We start from the raw sequence: 21,684 nt of genomic DNA on the forward strand, positions 1-21,684 counted from the left end.
CTTCTAGAGAAGAAAGGAGCTGATATGTTGGCTCAGGCAATAAATGCAGGTTTAGCAAGTAAACAGTAACAAAGTATTGAAACTGGTAATGGTACCCATGGATCAGTTGAATATGCAAAAGCGATTATGTTTGTAACTGCTTATAGCCTTCCCTTTAGTTTAGGGAGGACAAAATGTAATCAGTCCTTGTTTTTGCAGCAGCAGTTCTGCAGGAAAAGCGCTGATCAGGGAGAAGAAGAAAACAACTGTGCCATACCTTCTTCTGATTACATCTTGGTAATAACGTGCTTTTCTTTATTACAGAATCGCTGGAGCTCATATCTACAGCAGCAAACCATTCGAATGCTGCCATCAGAAAGATGGTGAGTAGAAACTGTCTAATAGGATTGTAATTTGATGGAAATGCTAGCTTGAACTGATCGTTCTGTGATTCTCCATTGCCAGAGGCTCCATAAAGCAAGACTGGAGAGGATTTTCAAATATGGCGTGATGGGGCCTTAAACATCAGTTGGATATCTGAGTTCTGTTTAACATAAATTGTCCTGTTATGGTTACCGTGTGTCATGGTTTTATGATCACTGGCATTCCCCATCATATATATATTTCTCAGCCTAGATTTTACTTTCCCTATTGCTAAGGGGACAATGCATTGAAGAAAAAGGTCTTCATAAAATTGTTACTTGCTTTTCAATGAAAATGTTGGAAGTATCTCAGATCAGTCTATTCATAAGGTCTCCTTGCCGATTTTCATGCTGGTTTTGATTTTGCAAGTCCTTTCCAGCATGGAAGTTATTTTGGTTGAATTTTGGCTTGTTTTAAATACACGGAGAAGAGATTAGAATATGTCAGTAATAGCCTTGGTAAACTGTGCTTCAGGTTGGGCAGCTTAAGGTAATGGAGATTTTTAAAGCCAAATTTTGCAGCACGAACTCTGGACTTTTTCTTATTTTATTGAGGCCTTTTCTGCTGAATGTTCATGTATGTTTTACATGCAGAGCTGCTACAGTGCTACCAACAGAGTAAATGACTCGATAGTTGCAGATATTACCTCTTTTTTTTTTTTAGATTTAAGTGCCTCAGGAGTTTCTATATCTTATAGATCTAAAATACTCCTTATCGGGCTTAACACTCAGTGATCATTCATGAGTTACAAGGTTTATATCCTCTTCCATATCACATCCTTACTTATTCATTCTGTCCCTTCAAAACATTGTCTTTATCAAGAGATGTCATAGAAAAGAACAAAATTAAAAGTAAGATCTTTCTTGTTTTTGTTCTGTCCTCTTTTTGGTTTGCTTACATATATTGCTTCTTCTTCCCTCCCCCCCATCTTCCCTTTCAGCCTTTTTATAAATTCTATTTTGGAAACCAGGTGGTTTGAGTTGTTCTTGGTATCAGGGCTGGGTGACAGCACGTGGCTCTGCTGGGTGCCCTTTGGGTCTGCTGGGATGCCATGAGTCTGCCCTTCCTGGGGCTGCTATGGGAAGTAACCAACTGGTGTCTGTTTTCACTATGTCTCAGAGAAAACCTATTTCGAAACTGTCTGCTTCTATTTGAGTCTTGCGTGTTCTCTTGTTCAAGATAAATTTCAATGGAAACTTTTCTGGTTTTGGGTCTTGAGCAACTCCTTAAGTAATGACTGTGTTGCTGGGTCCATTCTACAATGCCTGCATTGGCGGCAGGTACATGAAGCTACCAGGCTTTTGCTTTCAATGTGGGATGCTTTTCTGGTAATATGCAAGAAAGGAAATATTGCTGCTGCAATAATGTTGTACCCCTTGCTGATGAGAACTTGAAGTCTCATTTCATTGATTTATTCTGTAATTAATAGATTTTACCTGAGCAAGGACTCAAATGAAAATTATCCAAGTAAGACTTTCAGGTTTGACTTTGTGATTGCACCATTCCCGCTCTGCTCACTGTCTGCTTCAGCAGCCCCAGCTGTGGGGCATGTCCTGCACACACCTCTGTGAAGCCCTGGGATGATGTGAGCAGCTGCATGGGGTCGTGCCAAACCAAAAGAAAAGCAAAGGCTGTAGCATGATGTCCAAATGCTAGCAATCGTGTTGGCTGCTTCCTCCTTTTGTGGGAGTGGAAGGAATAAACCATGCTTCTGAAACAATCTTTTCAGAATATCTTCTCCTTGCTGGGCAGACGTCCCTCAAGTTTTGCACCTGCTCTTAGTATCCCAGTCATTCCTCCAACAAAGTAGTTTGCTGTGTCCCAGTTTTCTTTGATGTGGCCCCCAGGATGTAGCTGCTTTCCTTTTGGAGTCTACCCCCACCTCCCTTCCATTTTGTTTTGCATTTTGTTTACTTAGAGGGTATTATTTGTTCAGTCGTCCTTTTGGTTTGTTTTGATAGATGAATTGGTTAGCGTAGAAATTAGTGTGGTATACATTTATGGTGAAATAGCTCGTGTCAAATGGGAATGAGGGAAGAGTATAAAGACCTGAGATCCAGCTGAATCTGTATATAGATCGAGGTGTGGTTTACAGGTGTGCTTGGTTGTATTTTCTGAGTGTATTTGTGTAGATCCATCCTCGCTTTCTGGCCATTTGCTTACAGTGCAGTTTGGAGCATATCTGTCCAGCATGTGGTTGAGAGCCAAATGTTTCAAAGTGCTTTTGCTCAGCAGTAAGACTCATGCACCTTTGCTATTTTGACTTGTTAAAGCTGCTGCATTACTTAATATAGCAGCTGCAAGTGAGTTACCTTTATCTGTTTAAATTCTGTGTTGAAGCACTTTAACATTGTCAACTGAATATTAAGTATAAATATTGCTTTGCTGAAAAGGAAATGCTGACCCCTTTCTCTAATAAAGATTTTTCACTAAGATGGAAGGATGCAGAATGACGTGAAAATATTTTTAAGTGTATTTAGGCCTATTTATAATATATATAAGCTTATTTTTTATTTTGTTTAGATTTTAATTTCTGGGGGTTCTGTAATTTCAGGAAAAGATGCACAAGCTTTTGGAAGTCTATGAGCGACTCGGTGGCGAAGAGGATATTGTTAACCCAGCCAATGAGCTCATTAAAGAAGGACACATTCAGAAACTTTCAGCAAAGAATGGCACAGCACAGGATAGGTATTTATTCCTGGTGAGTTTTTATTTTCTTGCTGCTCTTTTATTTTCAGAGTTTTGCTGTGAATGGATTTGTTTCTGTCTCTCTAATCGCCACACAAAAAGCTTTCACTAACTGAGCCCAGTTTTTCCTTGCTCTGAGCAGCAATTTGCTCTTGATGCTTTTTCCTTGAGGATTTCCTTCCTCCTTCTGTCCTCACACCTTTGCCAATGACTTGTCAGGCCTAAAAGGGGCTGTGCCATGAAAGCCTTTCAGAGACTGCGCTTCTGTGATGTGCTTCTGAGGAGGCACTTCAACTATCTCACACTGCTGAATCAACTGGCCAACCTCTCTGATACTGACAGAACAGATATCTTTGCTTTCAAGACAGTTGATTTGGTACCAGAGTGAGCACGTAGTGTCAAGGGAAGAAGTGGGTGGCTGACACGTTTCTATTTGTCCACCTTTTTCAAGGTATGATTTGTGACTCCAGCCTACTTCTTAAATCTCTCCCTGTTAATCACATTAAAGAGTAAGGTGCGCCAGAGTCACAATTTGTCAAAATGCAGACTGTGTCCTACATGCAGCTCTTCAACTTAAGTACTTTCCTTGTTGCAGTTTAACAGCATGGTGCTGTACTGTGTGCCAAAACTCAGGCTGATAGGCCAGAAGTTCAGTGTTCGAGAAAAGATGGACATTGGAGGACTGCAGGTTTGTCTCTCTTGTTTCCACTGTTTTTAATGCCTAGATTTGCTTCTCTAGTAGATAGTGTCAGATCACATCTGAATCTAAAAGAAAGGACTTCATAGAAATACAGAAACAATTAAAGAACCAGCTTTGGTTCTCCTTTTTTTTGCTTTTTGTTTTTTTTAGTTATTATTACCAGGTAATAAAGTAAAGTAAGAAAATAGTGATTTGGTTGAAAGCTTTCCCTCATCACCTACCTGACTCAGGAGCCCCTTTTTTTTCCTTTCTGCTATAGGGAAATTGTACAGGTTCAGAGGTTTTGTAGTGAGACGAGTCATTATGAAAATAATCCTTTGTTTTCTCTACCTTTGCATTGCATTCAGAGCGATCCTTTCAGCTAAGCATTTCAAATAACTAATACACTTTGAAGTCATTAAAATGACTGAAAGAAGGTGAAGACAAATAAGCTGATACGTTCTTTTTGCAGGTCCAAGAAATTGCCAAGCAAAACGTGGCTCATACATTTTCAATTACAGGAAAAAAGAGATCATTGGAACTACAAGCCAGGTATAGTGCTTGTTCTGTCTTTTGGACTGGTGAATATTTATGTACAAATTGATGATGTAGTTATATGTTATATGGCTGGGCTAGTATGGTATAGCTTTAAACCAGAAGATAAGCATACAAGATGATTCATTTACATATACACAAGAGTTCGTTGGTCTTCATTCAGTCTGTATGTTATAGTGTTGTGTTGATTGGCTTTGTTCAGCATGTAAGATGTTTATAGAAGTGTTTTTAGATTCTGCTGTAGTAATAATTCAAACACTTTGGCAGTTGTTTTGTCTGGTAATAATTAAGGTCAATAACCATTAATAATTTTTATGAAATAGAAGATATACAAGCTAAAATACTTAAGCATTTAAAGCTGTGAGGATGTCAGTGCTTGGACTTAATGAAAATATCAAGTAGAATATTGATGTTTTCTGATTTATTGTATTTTTCTTTATTCTGTTTTAACAGGACAGAAGAGGAGAAGAGGGAATGGATTCAGGTTAATATAAAAACAATACTAAATGGATGAAATGGATGCAGTCAGCACCTTCTGATTTTTAAGATGACCTTTTGGGTTTTCGTACAAAAGAAGCTGTGTGAGAAAGCAGAGTAGTCCCATATGGACTATGGAGATTCTAGTGCTCCTCTCAGTGTGCCCTGCTGAATATTGTCTCAGTGTAGTGAGCAGAGGCTTCAGATAGGTTCCCATGTGCTGCAGTCCTCAAATGCAGTGAGATAAGAAAGTGAGGAGTAAAGGATTGTATTCTTGCAGTCTGACTTAGAAGAAACACTAATAGTGTTCTTAGTTTTTGAGTTCATGGTGGTGAATTAATGATACCATTCGCAGTTGTTTTAAAAGGTTTTAAATTTCAGATTTCATTTCTGCAAGTGCAAAGGCTTTTCAATAGAATGATGTCCCTAAACATTCTCCTGTGATAACTTTAAAATATTTTTAATTATAATTTTTTCTAAGGCTTCTTTTGTAATACATTTTGTCTTCTCTGGCATGTTTATTTCAGGTCATCCAAGCAACAATTGAAAAGCACAAACAGAACAGTGAAACCTTTAGAGCTTTCAATAGCTCTTTTTCTCAAGAAGAGGAACATCTTCCTGATTCATCAGTAAGAATGAGAGCTTAATTCTTCTCTGCTGTAAGAGTTTCACTGACAGTTAAACTGCAGTTACTCAGCAAGTTTCAAATACTATTGTCTTATTCTTGTTTTTGTTTTACATTACAGTACAGTCAGCTCTATTTCTCTGGCTCTCAAATGTATATCAGTCATAGTTATTCAACCATGCGGGTATGGAATAAATTACCCAGGGTAATTCAGTGCAAGAGACCTATCAGTCATGTTTTCCAGATGAGTGGCTCATTTAGCATAACAGGTGTATCTTCAGTGTTATGAGTGGTTGGCTGCCTGGAATGATGTCTGTGTGCCTGGGAGATTTCCTTCATTACCTTTCCCCACCTCCTTAGAGATGTATTTTTTTATTATTATTTTCTTATTAGTCAAAAAGTTTTAAGCAGTTGAACTGAAAAAGATAGTATTGTTAAGGTCCCTATAAAATGCATCTATTTCAGAAAGGTTCAACTCTTCAACCACATACACAGAATGGTCTTGAATGCTTAGTAGTCTTGAAACTGGAGTGAATTCTCTGTGCTGTGTCTGCTAGGAATGTTATTTTTGGAAGCAGTCACATGAGGATAATGACAATATGTCTTCATTTAACTTCACAATTATGGTAATAACCTAAACCGTAATTGCTTAAAATCTAAAGGGGAGAGGCTCTGGTAGAGGAAAATCTTGGGGAATTTGATGAAGGGCTGCCTTTGTTGATGTCATCAATGGTCAAACTTGGAAGATCTTGGAGCACAGGATCTATTTGGAGAGAGGATCTATCTGGAAAGATTAAACTCTGGGATTATTTTTTTTTCTATCATTTTACTCCTTTCCTCCCCAACTTTTTTATTGTGCATCATAATTGTAGGGACCTCCACTTCCCTGCTCTGCCTCAGTGATTCTGTAATGCTGGATTTTTGTTGAACTGATTTCCCAGGGGGCTCAAGAGAGATGTTAGATACTGTTGGATGTTTCTTTCATCCCAGCATAAATCACAGACTGGCAGCATAGATCTTTGCAAACCTCCGGAGTCTGTGATCATATCACTTACAGTGGCCAATGCTAGTGTGTTTTCAGAATGTGCTGTATAGCTTTAACTGGTCCTGAACTATTTGTCAGCTAAAAATACTCTGAAAGAATTGGAAAATAATCAGTCTGTGTCTGTATTCTTAAGTTCTGGCTGCATTCAGAACTATTGATGCTCTGGTGGAAAAAATCTTTCGCTAATAGGCAAACTAATAGGCATACTTCTCTCTATCTAATTAAGACAGTGTCTGTTCAACTTCGTAACTATTATCTTGCTTTGTAAATCCCATTTTATTTTGTTCCTGTGTTAATGGTGTAGCCTTGCGTTTATACCCTACTCGTTCATAAAGCTAAAGCAGGACAGAGTTCTGCTTTTTCTCTTGGCTGTGATATGAGCATAGTGTGCACATTAATTTTGTTTTATGTCAGAATGCTAACCTGTATTTTTAGGAGATAATCTAATCTGGATTATGAGCTTTGAAAACTGATGTCAAGGCTAAACATACCAGAAATTGCTGTCAATTAAAAAGAGCTGGATATAATTCTGTAAGGAAAGCTGGACAAATTGAGAGCACTCTGTGTAGCAATATGCTTCTGTGAGCAGCATCTACCATACATACCTCATCATCTTGGTAGGATACTGGGCAGCATGCTTCAGAGGAAAAAATGACAATAATCTTCCTTTTTCGCTCTCAAGAAATACAGATGCTCTCACGAATTCCAGGCTAGATCTGTAACAGCTACTAGAAATGGGGCTCTGGTTATAATAAGCTTGTAGAAAAACTGCCAAATTGCTTTTCTCCCATCCTTGGCTGTACATTTGATATGTTACAGTGCTCATGATTAATTTCAGTTATGTGTCTGCTGCGTGCCTTTGCACGCGATCCTTACATGCTTTTGTTTTCCCTACTGACTTACGTAGTATTATGCAGCCATTGAGGGTTGATCTTTTGCCTGTGAATCACCTACAGAAGTTTCACACGTTGATGTAGGTATAGAGCTTTGACACTGTCTGATATTTTGACCTGATTTTTGAGATTATCCCTGTGCAATAATACGCAGCAATTACAGTTCCTGGTAATACTGTTTTCACTAAGATTTCCTTTAAAAAAAAAGCACCACTACCTGGAGCCTGTTGAAAAGAGTCTATCTCTGTCTCTCCTTTATCTTCTCCGTGCATTTTCTGTTTTTCATAGTTACTGCTTATATCTTATGTAGTCTGCCTAAGTGCAATCCAGTGAGACTGTCAGTTTGGACACTTCTACAATACACACAAGAGGGGTGGTAATAAAGTCCCACGTGTCAAGAGGGAAACCGTTCAGTGTCATTGTCAGTCAGTCTCCAGCAGGGTTTCTGTCATGGTGATCTTTTGAGGATATCATTACAGAAAGCTTCAGAGCCCTTTGTAGCTGCAGAAAGGGGATGCTCGTTTCTCTGCACTTCATTTTCATCTGCAGCATTTCAAGAAAAAAAATTGTCGTTCTTATTTCTAAGTATATAAAAATATCCCAAAGGAAAATAACCCGTTTTGCCACTGCTTGATCTCAGAAGAGTGGAGGCTCATAGTATGTGGCAAGGAAAAGATGTAGAGAGCCAAGTGACATCCCTGAGATATGAAAGTTGGCAGTGCTTCTGTTAGTTCAATTATGACTTTTAGGATGTCCACGTTCAAGTTGTTCTGTGTCGTTGTGTTTCCTTCAGATAGCAAGTACGAGCTCTGTGGAATCGATGCCAGGAGCAGACAGTGGAGCGTTTGGAGGAGTAAGTAATTCAAAGCTAATACTTTGGTAGCTTGGGGTGTTTTATGTTTCTTTTCCATCAGGAAAAAAATCAGAAATATTTCAGTGTGTTGGTTTATATTCCACTGTTAGTTGATGCAGCTGTGCTGTCCTTAACTTCTTGTGTGAGTAATGCTCCCAGCTATTCGCAAGGCTTTGCACCATCAGGCAGTGTAAATCCTCCTTTCCAGGTACGTGCTGCACATACCTGGAAGGGAGGAAAGAAACTGGCGTGAGGGATGCTGATTGTTATTGCTGTAGGGTTGAGGTGTGTTTTTTAAGTTCTGATGGGGAGCTACACTGAATGGGGATGAGAGCAAAAGGAAGCCAGACTGGTTAACACTGACATTTTGTACAAGTCAGCATTTCACCTCCAGGACCAAATTTTGAGCAGTATTTCCTTCCCAGCATGCTTTCTGTATTTCTGCCAGTACAGAGGAGTAGTTGTTAGTGCCTTCATACATCTCTGGCCTTCCAGTGCTTGGCTGCTGCAAAGGCAAGGTATATTTTTTTCATTTTGCTCTTATAACATCTGTGATTCCTTCCGAGCAAGATAAGCACTGCTTCAAGATTGAGTCCCTAGGAAGGTCTTTTTTATTTATTCATTTTTTTAGTGTTCGCATCTCTCCCTTCTCAAGTATTTTCAGAGAATAATAGATTTTCAGGAAAAGCCTTAGGGTTGGCTCACGTTTACAGAAAAACACAGGGACAACATCAAGAAGAAACCAACGCAATGAGATTATTATATCACAATAGGATATTACACATTAGCTTGGAGCTACTTAGAAGGCTCCTCTGAATCTCTCTCCAAGGCTGTGACCTATTGGTAGAGTTTATGATCTATCAGTGAAACACTGTTAAACAAGTCAGCAGCCTGACCTGTACTAACCAGAGTTTATTACAAGTGAGTGTACTCATCACTGTACTTATTGCAATTTATTATTTATTTATAATTAATATCTGCAATAAGCATTTTCTCTTTATTTATGGCCAGTTTTACCATTAGTGATCCGGTTGATTTAGCTGTAGTTGCTATAAGGAGGTAACTACTTACCAAAAATTTGCCTAAATAGTACTTCAACGCACCAGGACTTCTGTTGGTCTATGGGATAAGCAAATTTTAGTTGTATCTAAACAATGTATTTAGGTACTTTACATATATGGATTGTGTCAGCATGAGCAATGAATTCAGGTGTGAGTTGCAGTTTTAGAAAACATTAATGTTTAATAACATCCCTTTTAAAAGAAGCATTTCAGTGACTTCACAAGCAAGTACATTTTGAGCTTCACAGCTTCCACAAGCAAACCACTTGGTGGTAGTGGTGGTCAGCAAACTGATACCTCCTTCCTGTGGTTATGCTGAGTCTATTGAAGAATCTGCTGGCGCTTCCTTAGCCATGCATGTTATCATAATCAGGCAATAAAAACAAGGCAGAAGGTATAACCTTGTTTGCTGTACTGCACTACTTGCACAGTTTATATGGCTTAATACTAAACTTCCTGTTTGCAAAAGGAAAGTACAGACCATTGGAAGATTGTCTTGCATGTATGACATAGTCATATAGAGAAACAATCTAAATACTTCTCTTGTGTTGCAGAGTATGAAATACACAAAGTATTCTAATTTCTCACACATATTCAGCATTTCCAGAAGTACCTGATGATATTCTGCCCCTCTGGGTGACTGCAAATGTGATTTGTAACTGGAAAATAGCCAGCTGTGTAAACAGATGGGGGAAAAAAAAAAAAGATGGGAAACACCTTTGGTGCTCGTGTATCTGCCCATATGAGTCTCATCAGCCGGTGTGTATGTTGTGTGTGCAGCACTGAGGCTGGCTATTGGAACAAAGTGAACTACATTGCAAGTAATAAAGAGCAGAAAGCAGTCTGCTGAGCCCATTGCGTTTCTTGCTGTTCCTGTGGGCTCTCAGTTGTTTCTTCTCTGCTTCCCCACATCACACTGATGGTTTGATGTCTGCTTTCCTAAGTGTTCCTGCCACAAGCCCTGTCCTTGCAAACATTGCAGTCCTAGGCATGAGTTGTACTTATCCAATTTCCACCAGAATTTTAAAGGCTGAGGAAAATGAAAACATTTGCCAAGACTTAGAGAGTTTAATGCAAATGGGTGACCAAAACAGCCCAGTCTGAAAGAAACTGCCATAGACTCAGGCTCCGAACAGGCAGAGGGGCTGGAACTTCGTGTTCCTTGCGGTCTCTTCCAACCCAGGTCATTCTTTGATTCTGTTCTGTGATTCTGTGATTTCATGTGTGTTTTTCTTTTCCACTGACTTCAAAAGAGGACTGGGTATATCGAGAAAGACAAATCCAATGATTATTCAAGTATGTTAGTATCAAGAGTCCAATTTAGGCCAGGATGGCTTTAGTTTCCCTTTCAACACACATCAACAGTAAATAACGTCATTTGAGTAATAAGTGACTCAGATGCAAAGTGACTTTTGACAAATGGGGTTTGTGAATTACAGTGCATTTCCTCTCTTTTTAGATGGTGTGTAGTTAAGAGTACGTGGTGGTATCAACTTCCTGAGCCATCATTGGGTGGGATCAAACACCCGGGGAGCTCTTCATGCTGAGCCTTTCTAGATCAGTGAAATTTGTATCAAAAGCTTGCTGTATGCTACGGCACAAAGTCTGTCTAAAATAAAAGCCCAATGCATACCTGCCATAACATAAACCAGACCTAATGGGATAGCTTTTCAGTTTTCTTTGTGCATTTCTGTAAGTGAACGCTTCCCAGAGTGTTTCACATTCGTGAGAAGTCAAATTTGGGGATCCTTGAAGGAAATATTCAACTGCGGTCATTTCCGTATTACAGAAACATGCATAGGTGTGCTGATGGATATTCCTGTTGAAGTTCAAATCAAGTAAACCAGTTTCCACATAAGCAGTACATTCAGTTCGTATTAGAGGAGCTTCAGCATTTTTCCCACGTGGGCATAGGAAGTTATCAATTAAAAGCCAAAAACGGATTTTTTTGGTTGCTGTTCTTCAAGATTTATCTTCTAGTAACTGCTCGCAAGCGTAAATGGCAACTTCATTCATGCTCTTGCAGTTGTAGTAACACAGATGAAATTGTTGTTTACATAAGAATCAAAAAGCTTTTTATTCTGTGTTCAAAAGTTGACTTTGAAGAGGAGTAGAAAATAATGTTTGCCAGTGATGCAGCGTTCTGATCAAACAACTTAAGGGGAATCCATTCCTAGCTGCTAGAAGGGAAAGCAGCCTCATAAAAAATTAAATAGCACTATCATCAAAATTGGAGTAAGAAACAGAAGAGGACTGGCCAACTTCTGTGATACAAATAAAAAGCTGTAGATTGCTCTTTGTCAGTAAAAGAAGATCAGGTTGCCTTTAATTATGTGCCTTACTTGCAGAGCTCTAATAGTGTCTGAAGGGAACATTTTGCCAATGAATCATCCAAGGCATTGTTCAGTTGTTGTAATTAAATGTTGTACTGGTTACATCTGGTTCTTTACAAGAAAAGTGAAATTCTTCACTCTGCTTGTGCGTGTGTTGGGTTTGCAGGCGTTTTGCATTGCTGAACAATTAATATGTATGTATATGAGGGTATGGTGATTTTCCTGAGTGAGTGGTCCCATCTGACTGTGCTTCACCAAACTGAATTGCAAAACATCCCATGTACTTGTACCGAAGTTTGAAACATTGCAATAGCAGCTGTTGTAAATTTAGTAAAAATGAAAAGATTCAGTCCAATTAGAAGTGATTAGTTGTGGTTTTGTCCCCATTACAAGCCGGGCTGATTGCAATAGTTCTGCAGAAAGATTCTGTTTTCCTCTGTACCCAGGGAACATCGGGTCAGAGACTCAGAGGGGCTGAAAGATGTAGGAGTGGTGTCAGCAATCAGGCTGGACATGGAGAATTAGTTCTGGTGATCAGAAGTCACGTAATAGCACACCAGGAGCACCCAGTGGCTGATTGAGCACTTCCACCTTAGCCTTCGGCCATTAGCAGAGTTAACATGAATTCTTCTCTAGAATTACTTGCTGTGAAATCCAAGGAGGATCTTTGCTCTCTGTGTGAGAGCTCTGTCAGTTATGCTGTTATATGTATTTTTTTTCTTAAATCATACAATTTTATTTTTCATTTCAGAGCGATTCCTGTAGGAAATCTTCCAAGTCCAAGCGGGACAAGGAGAAGCAGGCATGCAAGAGCTGCAGTGAGAGCTTTAACTCTATCACTAAACGGCGGCACCACTGCAAGCAGTGTGGAGCAGTAAGTTTCAAATTGCACGGAGCCTTTTGCAGAGACCGTAGGAGATATATTTTTGTTTTTTTCAGTGCAGGAACTAAATAGATTGTTTGTGGCAGGTTGTTGATAGAGTAGATCTTCCCACTTGCTTTAGTGCCTCGGAAGCAGGGCGGAAAAGATCACATCTGCTGCTGTTTCCAAGTGATGTAGTGTGTGCTGCTTTACATGCACATACTGCATCAGTAGTTAAAAAGAAAGGTGATGCATTCTCTGAGAATATGCATATATCTGGGAGGCGTTTGCCCACTGTTTCCAGAAACAAAATGGCCTTCCAGTGTCCCTGCTTCTTGCTGTCCGTTTCTGGGATGAGTAGATGAACATACAGTGTTTAAGATGAACAATATCTTCTTTTCCTAAAGCAGAACTGTCAGAATTGCTTTTTCCAGAGTGCTTGGAAAGTTAGAAAAAATCAGTGCTGGAAGTGCAGGGCCAGGTTACGGGAGGCACTGAGCTGCCCTTTCCCAGTGCCATTCATTGACAGCTTAATTCTCAGATTTTCCTGGAAATGGCATCCATAGCCAGGACGAGATTGATTTTCTGTAATGTGACTTCAAACCTCCCTTCTGTGACTTAAGTTGCACAGTTCAATGTTTCCAATGTTACGAGTACAGAATAATGTTATTTAAATACCGTTATTCATTTGGGAAGCAGAGATAAACTTTGGTCTGGAAGGAGATGTAAATGCATAGCTAAGACGTTTAAAATACTCAGTCTCAGCAGTCGAAACAAAATTACTGCAGAGGAGACATCTTTGCAAAGAGCTGGGATTTTCAGTTCTGTTTTTGATAGTAGCTAAAATCATACAGTGTTTCTGTATGGTTAAAATGCTCTGCTGTAAAGCTGAGTATTAAGAAAGGAAATGATAATTTTCCTCTGTGGACGCAGAGATTATAAGAATTGCATTATTAATAATTTATTGTTAAATAGTTGTTGGTTACGTAATGTTTTCTGACATGGCAATAGCAGCAAATGAAAGAAGTTAAATTGCCTCAAGGAAAGACTATCATGTTTCTAAAAATGCCAGCTTGTTTTGTTTATATAACTTGGCAGAATGGCTCTTCACTTAATGCTTGCTGAATTAAAGCAGTTACCTTCTCACAGTCTTGCAGTGAAGCATATAATAATATATACTTGTAACCGAAGGGCATTTGCGGTGTGTTATTATACAGTAATTTCTGAATAGATGTTGAATCCGTCTGACTGCCCTTGTATTGTACCCCAAGGGACAGTTTCTCTCCTTGGAGCAGCTGTGCAAAAGCAAGTAGTAGATTTAAGTCAGGAAGCAAGTTCCAAAGCTGCAGATCCATCACTTTTTGCAGGCACTGATTTCATGGGACTGATGTTTCCTTGCATGCTCTTGGAATTAAAAGCTGTTAATTTGGCATCAGACAAAAATTATAATGCATATTATATTGAGCTGTGTTCATAAAATGGTTGGTAATTATGGATGCCTTAGTTCTATCAGGCTGAACTGCCTACTAATGACGAGGTGCCAGCCATCTTCACTCTAAAACTGTCTTATGATTGGCATTGGAAAGCACTAATTGCTTTGTAAACGTAAGCTCTTTTTAACTCAATTATAAAGTATTCCCCAAGAGGTATGTGTTTTCTTTAGAGGGTTTCTTGGGATCAGATCACAAAGATATTAATTCCTAATGGAGGTAAATAAAGTATTGTAGATTGAACACTTCATTTTATATTCACTGTAGTTTTCAAGGTTTTGCTTCATTAACGTCCATTCTGCGATTCAGTTTGTTAAGAGTATAAATAAGATTACATTCTAATAATGACTAATATAGCACCATCCTTCTGATACAGGTGATCTGTGCAAAATGCTCAGAGTTCAAACCACTTGCAGATAATAGTCGTCACAATCGAGTGTGTAAAGAGTGCTTTCTGCAGCTGCCAGTAAGCCCGTGCAGCCCTGGAGTGGAAGCAGTAGGAGAACAGAAGAAAAGACAAGCTGCAGAGGTACGATGTTTAGCTAAGAAACATCTGGTGTGCTAGCTGCCCTTGTGTGTCTGTTTCCATCATTACTATTATTCAAATGCATTTGTTAAAAACAAAGCAGATTGTAATTCAGAGTTTTACAGCATCAGAAACTTCATGTTGAAATAGCTGTGCCTACAGACGAAGTGCACTTAATATGCCTCAATATAGTCTGTGGTATCTCACGATAAATTTTCCAGTACTGTTTCATTGGAGCTGTTTGCCAGTGAAGTGAAAACCTACACCTACCCAGCAGTGAGCTACGTTAATCTGAAAAGCCAAAAAGCAAACCAGTGAAATGTGACCTATGGCTTTACTTCAGAAAGCAGATTACAGCAGAAAGCTATGAAAACCCAAGGAGAAACATTCATTTTTCCTTTATACGCTCATGCTTCTCACCTTGTGCTAAGTCTTCAGAGGATCAAGTAAAATGCAAGAGAATACGGATATAAAAAAGAAAGATCAGAGGCAGGCTTTTTCTTTCCCTCCTATTTACATGAAACTTCCTTAACAAACCTAATAGCATCTGAGAAGACTGCTGCTTTTCAAATGTTATTAGCAGAAATCCTTGGGAGACTTCTGTGCAAAGTCTGATGTGAAAAGGAATTTTCCTTTTCTTTGCTCTCTATCAAAAGACAGAAATTTCTTCTTTTTTTTTGCCATGGTGCTCTCTGATTTGGTTTATGCCTCTGCAGCCGTGCTCAAGAGTGTCTGTAAATCCCAGTGCTGAGAAGATGTGAATGACAGAAACACAAGTATTTGCATACAGTTTTTATCCCAAATTCCAGACATTTCCCATCTCTCTTGCAATAGTAATGTAAAACAAGCACAGAGCACTTGGTGCACTGCTTCTGAAAGAACGAGCCAAATACATTGTCTACACAGTAGTTCTGCAATGTAAGAGAGGCACCAGCTTTCTTTTTGCTCTCTCCTTTCCCAAAATACTTGTTTCAGATATGTAAAGTGTGATCACCATTGGCTGTGCAGTGAAGTGAATTATGAAAGTGGGTTGTGGAAGATGGGCACTCTATAGGACGGGTTCCAGGCAATCATTATTTCTTATTTCTAGGCTTGTGCTCCTTTACCAGTGATACTAAAGCTGCATTCTGTACAGACTTGCAGCAACACCGTCCTTTACATACAGAGGAGACTCACTCATGCTGAGGCACATTTTTCATTAATTTGAAATCACCCCTAGTATCAAGTCTACTTTGCTAAGCAAGAAACTGGCTGTGTCATCTTAATTGCCATTCTCAATTTCCTTTGTAGAAGTGAAATTTAACTTCCCATCCACTGGAAACGGCAGTTCAGCATCTGCCTCTATTACATGGAATTCTGCTATTTCTTGATGGTATATAATGGTGATTAGACTTTGTTTTAGTTATGGTCCGTCCAGCATTTGTCCTTCAGTATTGTTTGACTCTGGAAAACTAAGTATTCTAAGTATTTTTACTCTATAAACATGATAGAAACAGCTCTCTTTTTTTTCTTTCTCCAGAAGCAAAGCTTATTAGCGCCTGAAAACAGCCTCTTCAGCAGCTACCTCCAGTTCCTTGAAAAAGGGAAGACTTGGTACAAAATGTGGGTGACCATCCCCAAGACTGAACCTCTCGTTCTGTATCTGCAAGGAATTAGCCAGGTGAAGTAATGTTCATGAAGGCTTTCATACAGCAAAAAAAAAAGCATAAGTTAAGCTGAGAAATAGGTCAAAGTGTTTGACTTGGTTGCAACAACAGAAATGGACGTGGCGAATAAACTTCCAACTTATTCCACAAGCTGTGAGCTGCTTGGGTTCCCTTCCAGTCAACAGGAGATGCTTGACTTGAGATTACAAGTTGAAAAGGCAAACTGCCTCAGACAAAATGCTAAAACTAATGCAACAAAACCAATCTTTGGATCTCTGTGAAGTCAGTCAAGGGAAACAAAAAGCTTTAAAAAGCAAAGCAGAGAGAAGAGATTTACTGTGAAACTTTTCAGTTGGTGTCAAAATTATACATCAGCAAAGCATCAGTGCAAGCCCTGTGTCCCACGCACCCTGAGCCAGAATGTCTTTTGCTCCTTGGAGAGCATCAAATATTGATATGAGGCCTATTGTCAGAGCCAAGAATCAGTGTCCTGACTGCAGCAGACATTAAGATAAATCCATGCTCAGACCTCTCATGTTTTTATTGGACACATTAATTCATCCTAAATTACAGACAAGTTTGGGCAAGGAGGGTGAGAACAGGGAGAGAGGGGTTTAAACTCTTAGGCTTTCCTCATCCAGGAGCAGCGTATTTCATCTAAAGGTGACTGGATCTAGAAGTTGCAGGAATGCAACATCTCTTACATGGTATGACCTAGAAAGAGAATTTCTCCTAGTGCTCAGCTGATTGTCTCAGGACAGCATAAGTAATAACCCAAGAGACATAAAACAGATATATTTAGCACAAGCAGAAAGATGCTCAATCCCCCAGACCCTCTTCTGCTAGTCATGCAAAGCCATGGTCAAAAGCTGGAGAAAGTTCTGTGCTTCATATGCTGTGTTCTTTGTTCCATGTCCTGCCAAATTTGATCTTGAACCTTTTTTGATATTATTAGTAAGATCCTGTATTTTAGGGGAAAGGGAGCCTTTGTCATTTGATTGTCGATCTTATGATGGTTGAATATAGTAGTTAGTGTCCTCAGCTATTTCAGCTGTGTGATATATCACCCAATAGGAAAGCACACAGGACAAGGTTAATCTGTTTTACATTCTACAACCAAGACTGGATTTACTATCAGACATCAGCAGTACAGGCTGAGACTATAAACAACATCAATGAGTCCTTTCTTCAAAGGACTGCTGTTCCTATTCACATACTTTCTTCATCTTCCCTTCAGCATCCAACTGATGTTATGATGTTATGAAGTGAGTTCTTAATATTAACCCAATGTTTCCACTAGTCTGAATTTATGCAAAATACATGAGAAATACAGCTTCCAAAAGAGGTACCTTTTGGAAATACTTTTGGCAACAGTGATATTAAAGGTCTTGGAACACAGATCAAGTGAAGCATGACCATAGGAGCATTTGTGAAAGAAGCCTCTTGGGAAGGAGGGATAAACCAAACCCAGCCTGGATCTCCTGGTACATTAATGGTGGCCCAGACAGCAGTCACACTGTGTGCTGCAGAAAGGATTTCATGCAAATAGCAGAATGACTCTCAGGCTTTAAAATAGCAAGAGCTGTGTTCCTTTGCTTTATATGCTTGTTCCAAGAGAATGAATAAATCCCCTGGGTGTTCACAGTGTAAGTTTTGTACGGGGCTTTATGCATGAGGATAAAATTCACAGTTTATTTAGGTATGGAAATCATAGCAATTTTATCTGTCCTCAGACCGAGACTGGATTTGTGCAGCTGCTTGTCATGTTTATCCAAGTAGAATTATAGGAGTTTGCTTGTAAGCACAAACCACCTTGAGCTTAAGGATGGCTGGTTTTACTGAAATTGGGCTATTTCCACAGATCCTGACTGGAGCTTCACATTCTGTTCCCATTGCCCTGTATGGACAGGTGGCTCCAAGGCACTGGTGCTAACTTGTGTGTCATTGAGAAATGCAGAGTTAAGGAAGCACAGCTAGTTAGAGAATTAATTGTGGAGAAATGTGGAGCAGGAATCTGGCATAGCCAGGAGCTTGATCCAAGTGAAATTTGTGCTTTAAAACTCCCTAAGAAAAATGCACGGTCTTCAAGTATGTGGTCCTGACATTTTTGTGTAACAATTAGGAATAGTGAGTAAATAAATTAATACAGGCTTCCTGATTTAATGGATCTTGCACGTGCAGGTCTTTGTTTGCATTGCTGTGAGCAGTTGTGAGACGTGCATTACTTTAAGCCTGAGTGTTAGAAAATCAGATTTTTAATTGCTATTGTTCTCAAGGCTCTGGCTCCCTTGTAGATGTACTAAATCATCTGTATCCTATATGGGAAGCAGGAGAACGTTGTCAGCTCTGATGCAGGCATTGAGTAGGCTGCTACACACATAGCTGCAAGAAGACATCTCCTTACAAATGCTTGGGATCTGTCTGGTTTGGAATTCAGTTTTGGAACTAATATTGGAGGTGCTGGCATCGTGTGAAACAAGCCTCTTGCTCTCTACCTGCATGCAGGTTAGCAGAGGAGTTGCTTTATGCTCAGGATGCGACTGTTGGAGAGTTTTATTGCTGCCTACATCTGTGAGTTGATCTGGCTTTTAAAGGATGGCAGAAGATCTGAGCTTTGACTTTCCTTTGCAACCCTGACAGGGGTCATAAATAACCCAAGACCTGCTGAGAAGATTCACTGATTGATTTGAAATTCTCTTTTATTTCCAGTCTCTTCCCCGGTAGCTGCCATCGTGGCTCTCGGTGTCCAGCTCTGTGTACTTGTCAGCCTTTAACCAAACTTTCAAATGTCCCACGGGGTCCAGAGGGGCTGTGGCTATTCGGAGCTGGACTCAATTGCCTATACCTAATGAAATGGCTTTCAGTGAAAGCAAATGTGTAGGTTATGTAGAGTTACATGAAAATCCCCAATAAACGCACTGCTGGACCTCTATTCGAGTCTTCAAGTAGAATTCATTGCAGGAATTTTACATTTTCCCTTTCCTCTTCTTTTAGGATGGACGGGGTCCACGTCCTATTCCTCTGCCGGGATACGAAGTCAGTTTTCCAGGTTCTGGTGAGAAGTTTGAAGTGAAGCACGTTTTTAAGCTCTGCCAGTCTCAGCAAACTATATATTTCAGTGCAGAAGATGAAGAGCTGCAGCTGAAGTGGATGGAAATTCTCGCCAAAGCAGCCAAAGGGGAAACTGAAGATGTAGCTGAAGGGCTCAGCAACCCGTAGAGCAAGTTCCATTTAGTTTCTTTTGTACATGCTATAAACCATCACTTGAATTTTGGTATTCATGGCACTTTGAAATCTGTATGGCTTTATATTTTCATGTGTCTGCATAGGAAATTCAGTGGTTTCTCTCCTTTTATTGTACATTTCTCACGTACAGTAGTTATCTGGCATATGTTATGTTAATGGAAAAGGTAGTTGTAGTTGTTGGTGGTGTTGATGCTGGTTAAAAAAAAAAAGACAAGGAGAAAAGCATTAATTTTATCAAAGGTAATGGAAAACCATTGGTCTCTTGTTTTCCTAACTGTATATTTTCCAGTCCTTTTGATTGCTGTTCAGTGCAGGATGTGTATAGTCTGTGATTAGTTCTATAAATGCTGCCTCTTAAGTTAAATGTTGTAAAGGCTTGTGCTGGCCACTGACATTCCGTTTGCTGTCCTCTCCCTCCTGGTAAAAGGTCTTTGTGAAGTGTGAGCCACGTACTGAATATTTTCTTCTGCTAAAACTTTGTCTCTGCTATTTTGAGATGACCTGTTCACAAGACAAATACTGTAGAAGGGACTTCTAAAAATGACTGCAAAACTGTGCAGGGAAGAACATTAACAAGCCTCGTTGATTTTAAGCATTTATAATATTGTTTTGTTTTCTTTTGAAACCAATACCTTCCTTACTTCTATTTGAACCCATTTTAATGTAAGTGAACAAATGTTTTATACTGCCAACTGGGATACGATCAATAAACAAGAACATTTTTAGTACACACAGTACAAAAAGGTGACTTTTTTTATTGTTGTACTGGTTAATTTAAAAGTACCCTAGGATTTATTTATATACTTTGTAAATAATGTTTCATAAGTATTTTAAGAATTTTTTTAAAAGATCTGAGCTGATTAACAGGATTTAGTGCTTAGAATGAGACATATTTGTATGAACTGAATTTGTAATTTAATTTTCCTGTTCGCTTGTATTTGTCTAATTTTCAAACTTAAGTGCTTATCTATTTAAATAAAAATTCATGCAGTTAACTCCTGAGCCAGATCTCCAAGGCACAGCAAGCTTTAGGTCGGCATTTAATGTAGGTTAAAAAGAGGGAAAGGAAAAAAAAAGGACTGTGTGTTCCTAGTGGTAGCAAGCATGTAGTTCTGATCGAAATGAAATAAAATTGTCACAGTACGATAATTTTTAAATGGTTTGGTTTAACTTTTGTTTCCTCTTCAGCCTCCTGCGTTTTGTGGTACTGGTAGAAAGAAAGAGCTGCTCCATACAGCCTGAGTTTGTTAGAACTGCTGAAAATCAGTGATCTCCATCAGTGAGTGTGTTTCTTACCTATAGAGAAGGATTTGGTCACGTGGGGCTTTTTTGTTTTGTTTTCAACATAGGTGTAATCAGTTACTTGTCTGAAGTCTGCGATGCTGAAGAATTAGAGGTTTTGTATTTAACCAGCTGCTGGTAAAGTATCAATGATTTGAATATTCCCTGTCCTCCCTACCTCCTCCCTTCCAATCAGTGAGAAAAACCTTCCTTGCAAAGCCCATTTAAGTTCCCAGTGAAGCTGACAGAACAGTCTCCATCAACTAGGAGTTGCATTGTATTCACACACAATCAATTAACCCTGTTCTTTTTTGAGGCAGTGTAGCAGAAATGCTAAGTCATGGCCTAATGAACCAGTGATGGAGCACCTGGTGGGAAGGCAGAGCCAACCCAGGGGAGCTCAGGTGTATGCAGTACAATGCAGCTGATTGACCAGAAGGGGTGGAGCCAGGATCCCCCCCTTCTCAGACCTCAATTAAGGGTTCACAGTGGAGGTGAGGGTATTTCACTGGAGATCCTTGACTACCTGAAGCCTTCCAAAGGTGAGCAGTTTTTCTTCCTTTGTTTCTACACCCTCAGCTGCTGTATTTCAGCTTGTCCTCATTTCCTGCACCAAGGACTGTGCTACTCTTCCACTGTTGCTGTACGTTCTATCACAAGCACTGTTCAGACTTTGGATTGTTATTTCTTTTCTTGGGACACATGTGAGTTGCTTACACAAAGAGATCTGGTGATGTGAATGTTGGGAGTATGATGATTGCAAGGGGCAGTCGCTTCAGAGCCCTTTAGTAGATCTTAGGCCTGACAAGTGCAGCAATGTTTCCTTCTTGTTCTTTGTGTTGAGGTAACACACGATTTTGCGTTTTCCTGCCTGTTTTGCATCCTGGCATGGTTTCCCAGAAGCAGCTGCCCAGCTGGGCTGAAATTGTAGATCAGAGCATGTGGTTAACCTGCCTGACACCCGCATTGCTTCTCTTGGTCTTGCACGAGCAGCATGGAACATTAGCTGCTAAGTATAAGTG

General features: G+C 39.5%; 1 protein-coding gene across 3 annotated transcripts in view; it reads left to right on the forward strand.

Annotated features, from left to right (window-relative positions):
• The window catches only part of FGD3 (FYVE, RhoGEF and PH domain containing 3), an 86,531-nt gene extending 65,996 nt beyond the window's left edge, over positions 1 to 20,535 (forward strand). For all 3 annotated transcript variants that reach the window (XM_072347124.1, XM_072347125.1, XM_072347126.1), the window contains exons 9-19: positions 304 to 362; positions 2,957 to 3,103; positions 3,686 to 3,778; positions 4,242 to 4,321; positions 4,778 to 4,808; positions 5,329 to 5,430; positions 8,158 to 8,217; positions 12,363 to 12,485; positions 14,340 to 14,492; positions 16,009 to 16,149; positions 19,130 to 20,535. In XM_072347124.1, coding sequence (XP_072203225.1) covers positions 304 to 362; positions 2,957 to 3,103; positions 3,686 to 3,778; positions 4,242 to 4,321; positions 4,778 to 4,808; positions 5,329 to 5,430; positions 8,158 to 8,217; positions 12,363 to 12,485; positions 14,340 to 14,492; positions 16,009 to 16,149; positions 19,130 to 19,354 — 1,214 coding nt within the window. In that variant the 3' untranslated portion in view covers positions 19,355 to 20,535. The remainder of the gene's footprint in view (positions 1 to 303; positions 363 to 2,956; positions 3,104 to 3,685; positions 3,779 to 4,241; positions 4,322 to 4,777; positions 4,809 to 5,328; positions 5,431 to 8,157; positions 8,218 to 12,362; positions 12,486 to 14,339; positions 14,493 to 16,008; positions 16,150 to 19,129) is intronic.
• Positions 20,536 to 21,684: the final 1,149 nt, after the last annotated feature.

This window comes from Excalfactoria chinensis, chromosome 12 (assembly GCF_039878825.1).
Source record: "Excalfactoria chinensis isolate bCotChi1 chromosome 12, bCotChi1.hap2, whole genome shotgun sequence".
Lineage (NCBI taxonomy): Eukaryota > Metazoa > Chordata > Aves > Galliformes > Phasianidae > Excalfactoria > Excalfactoria chinensis.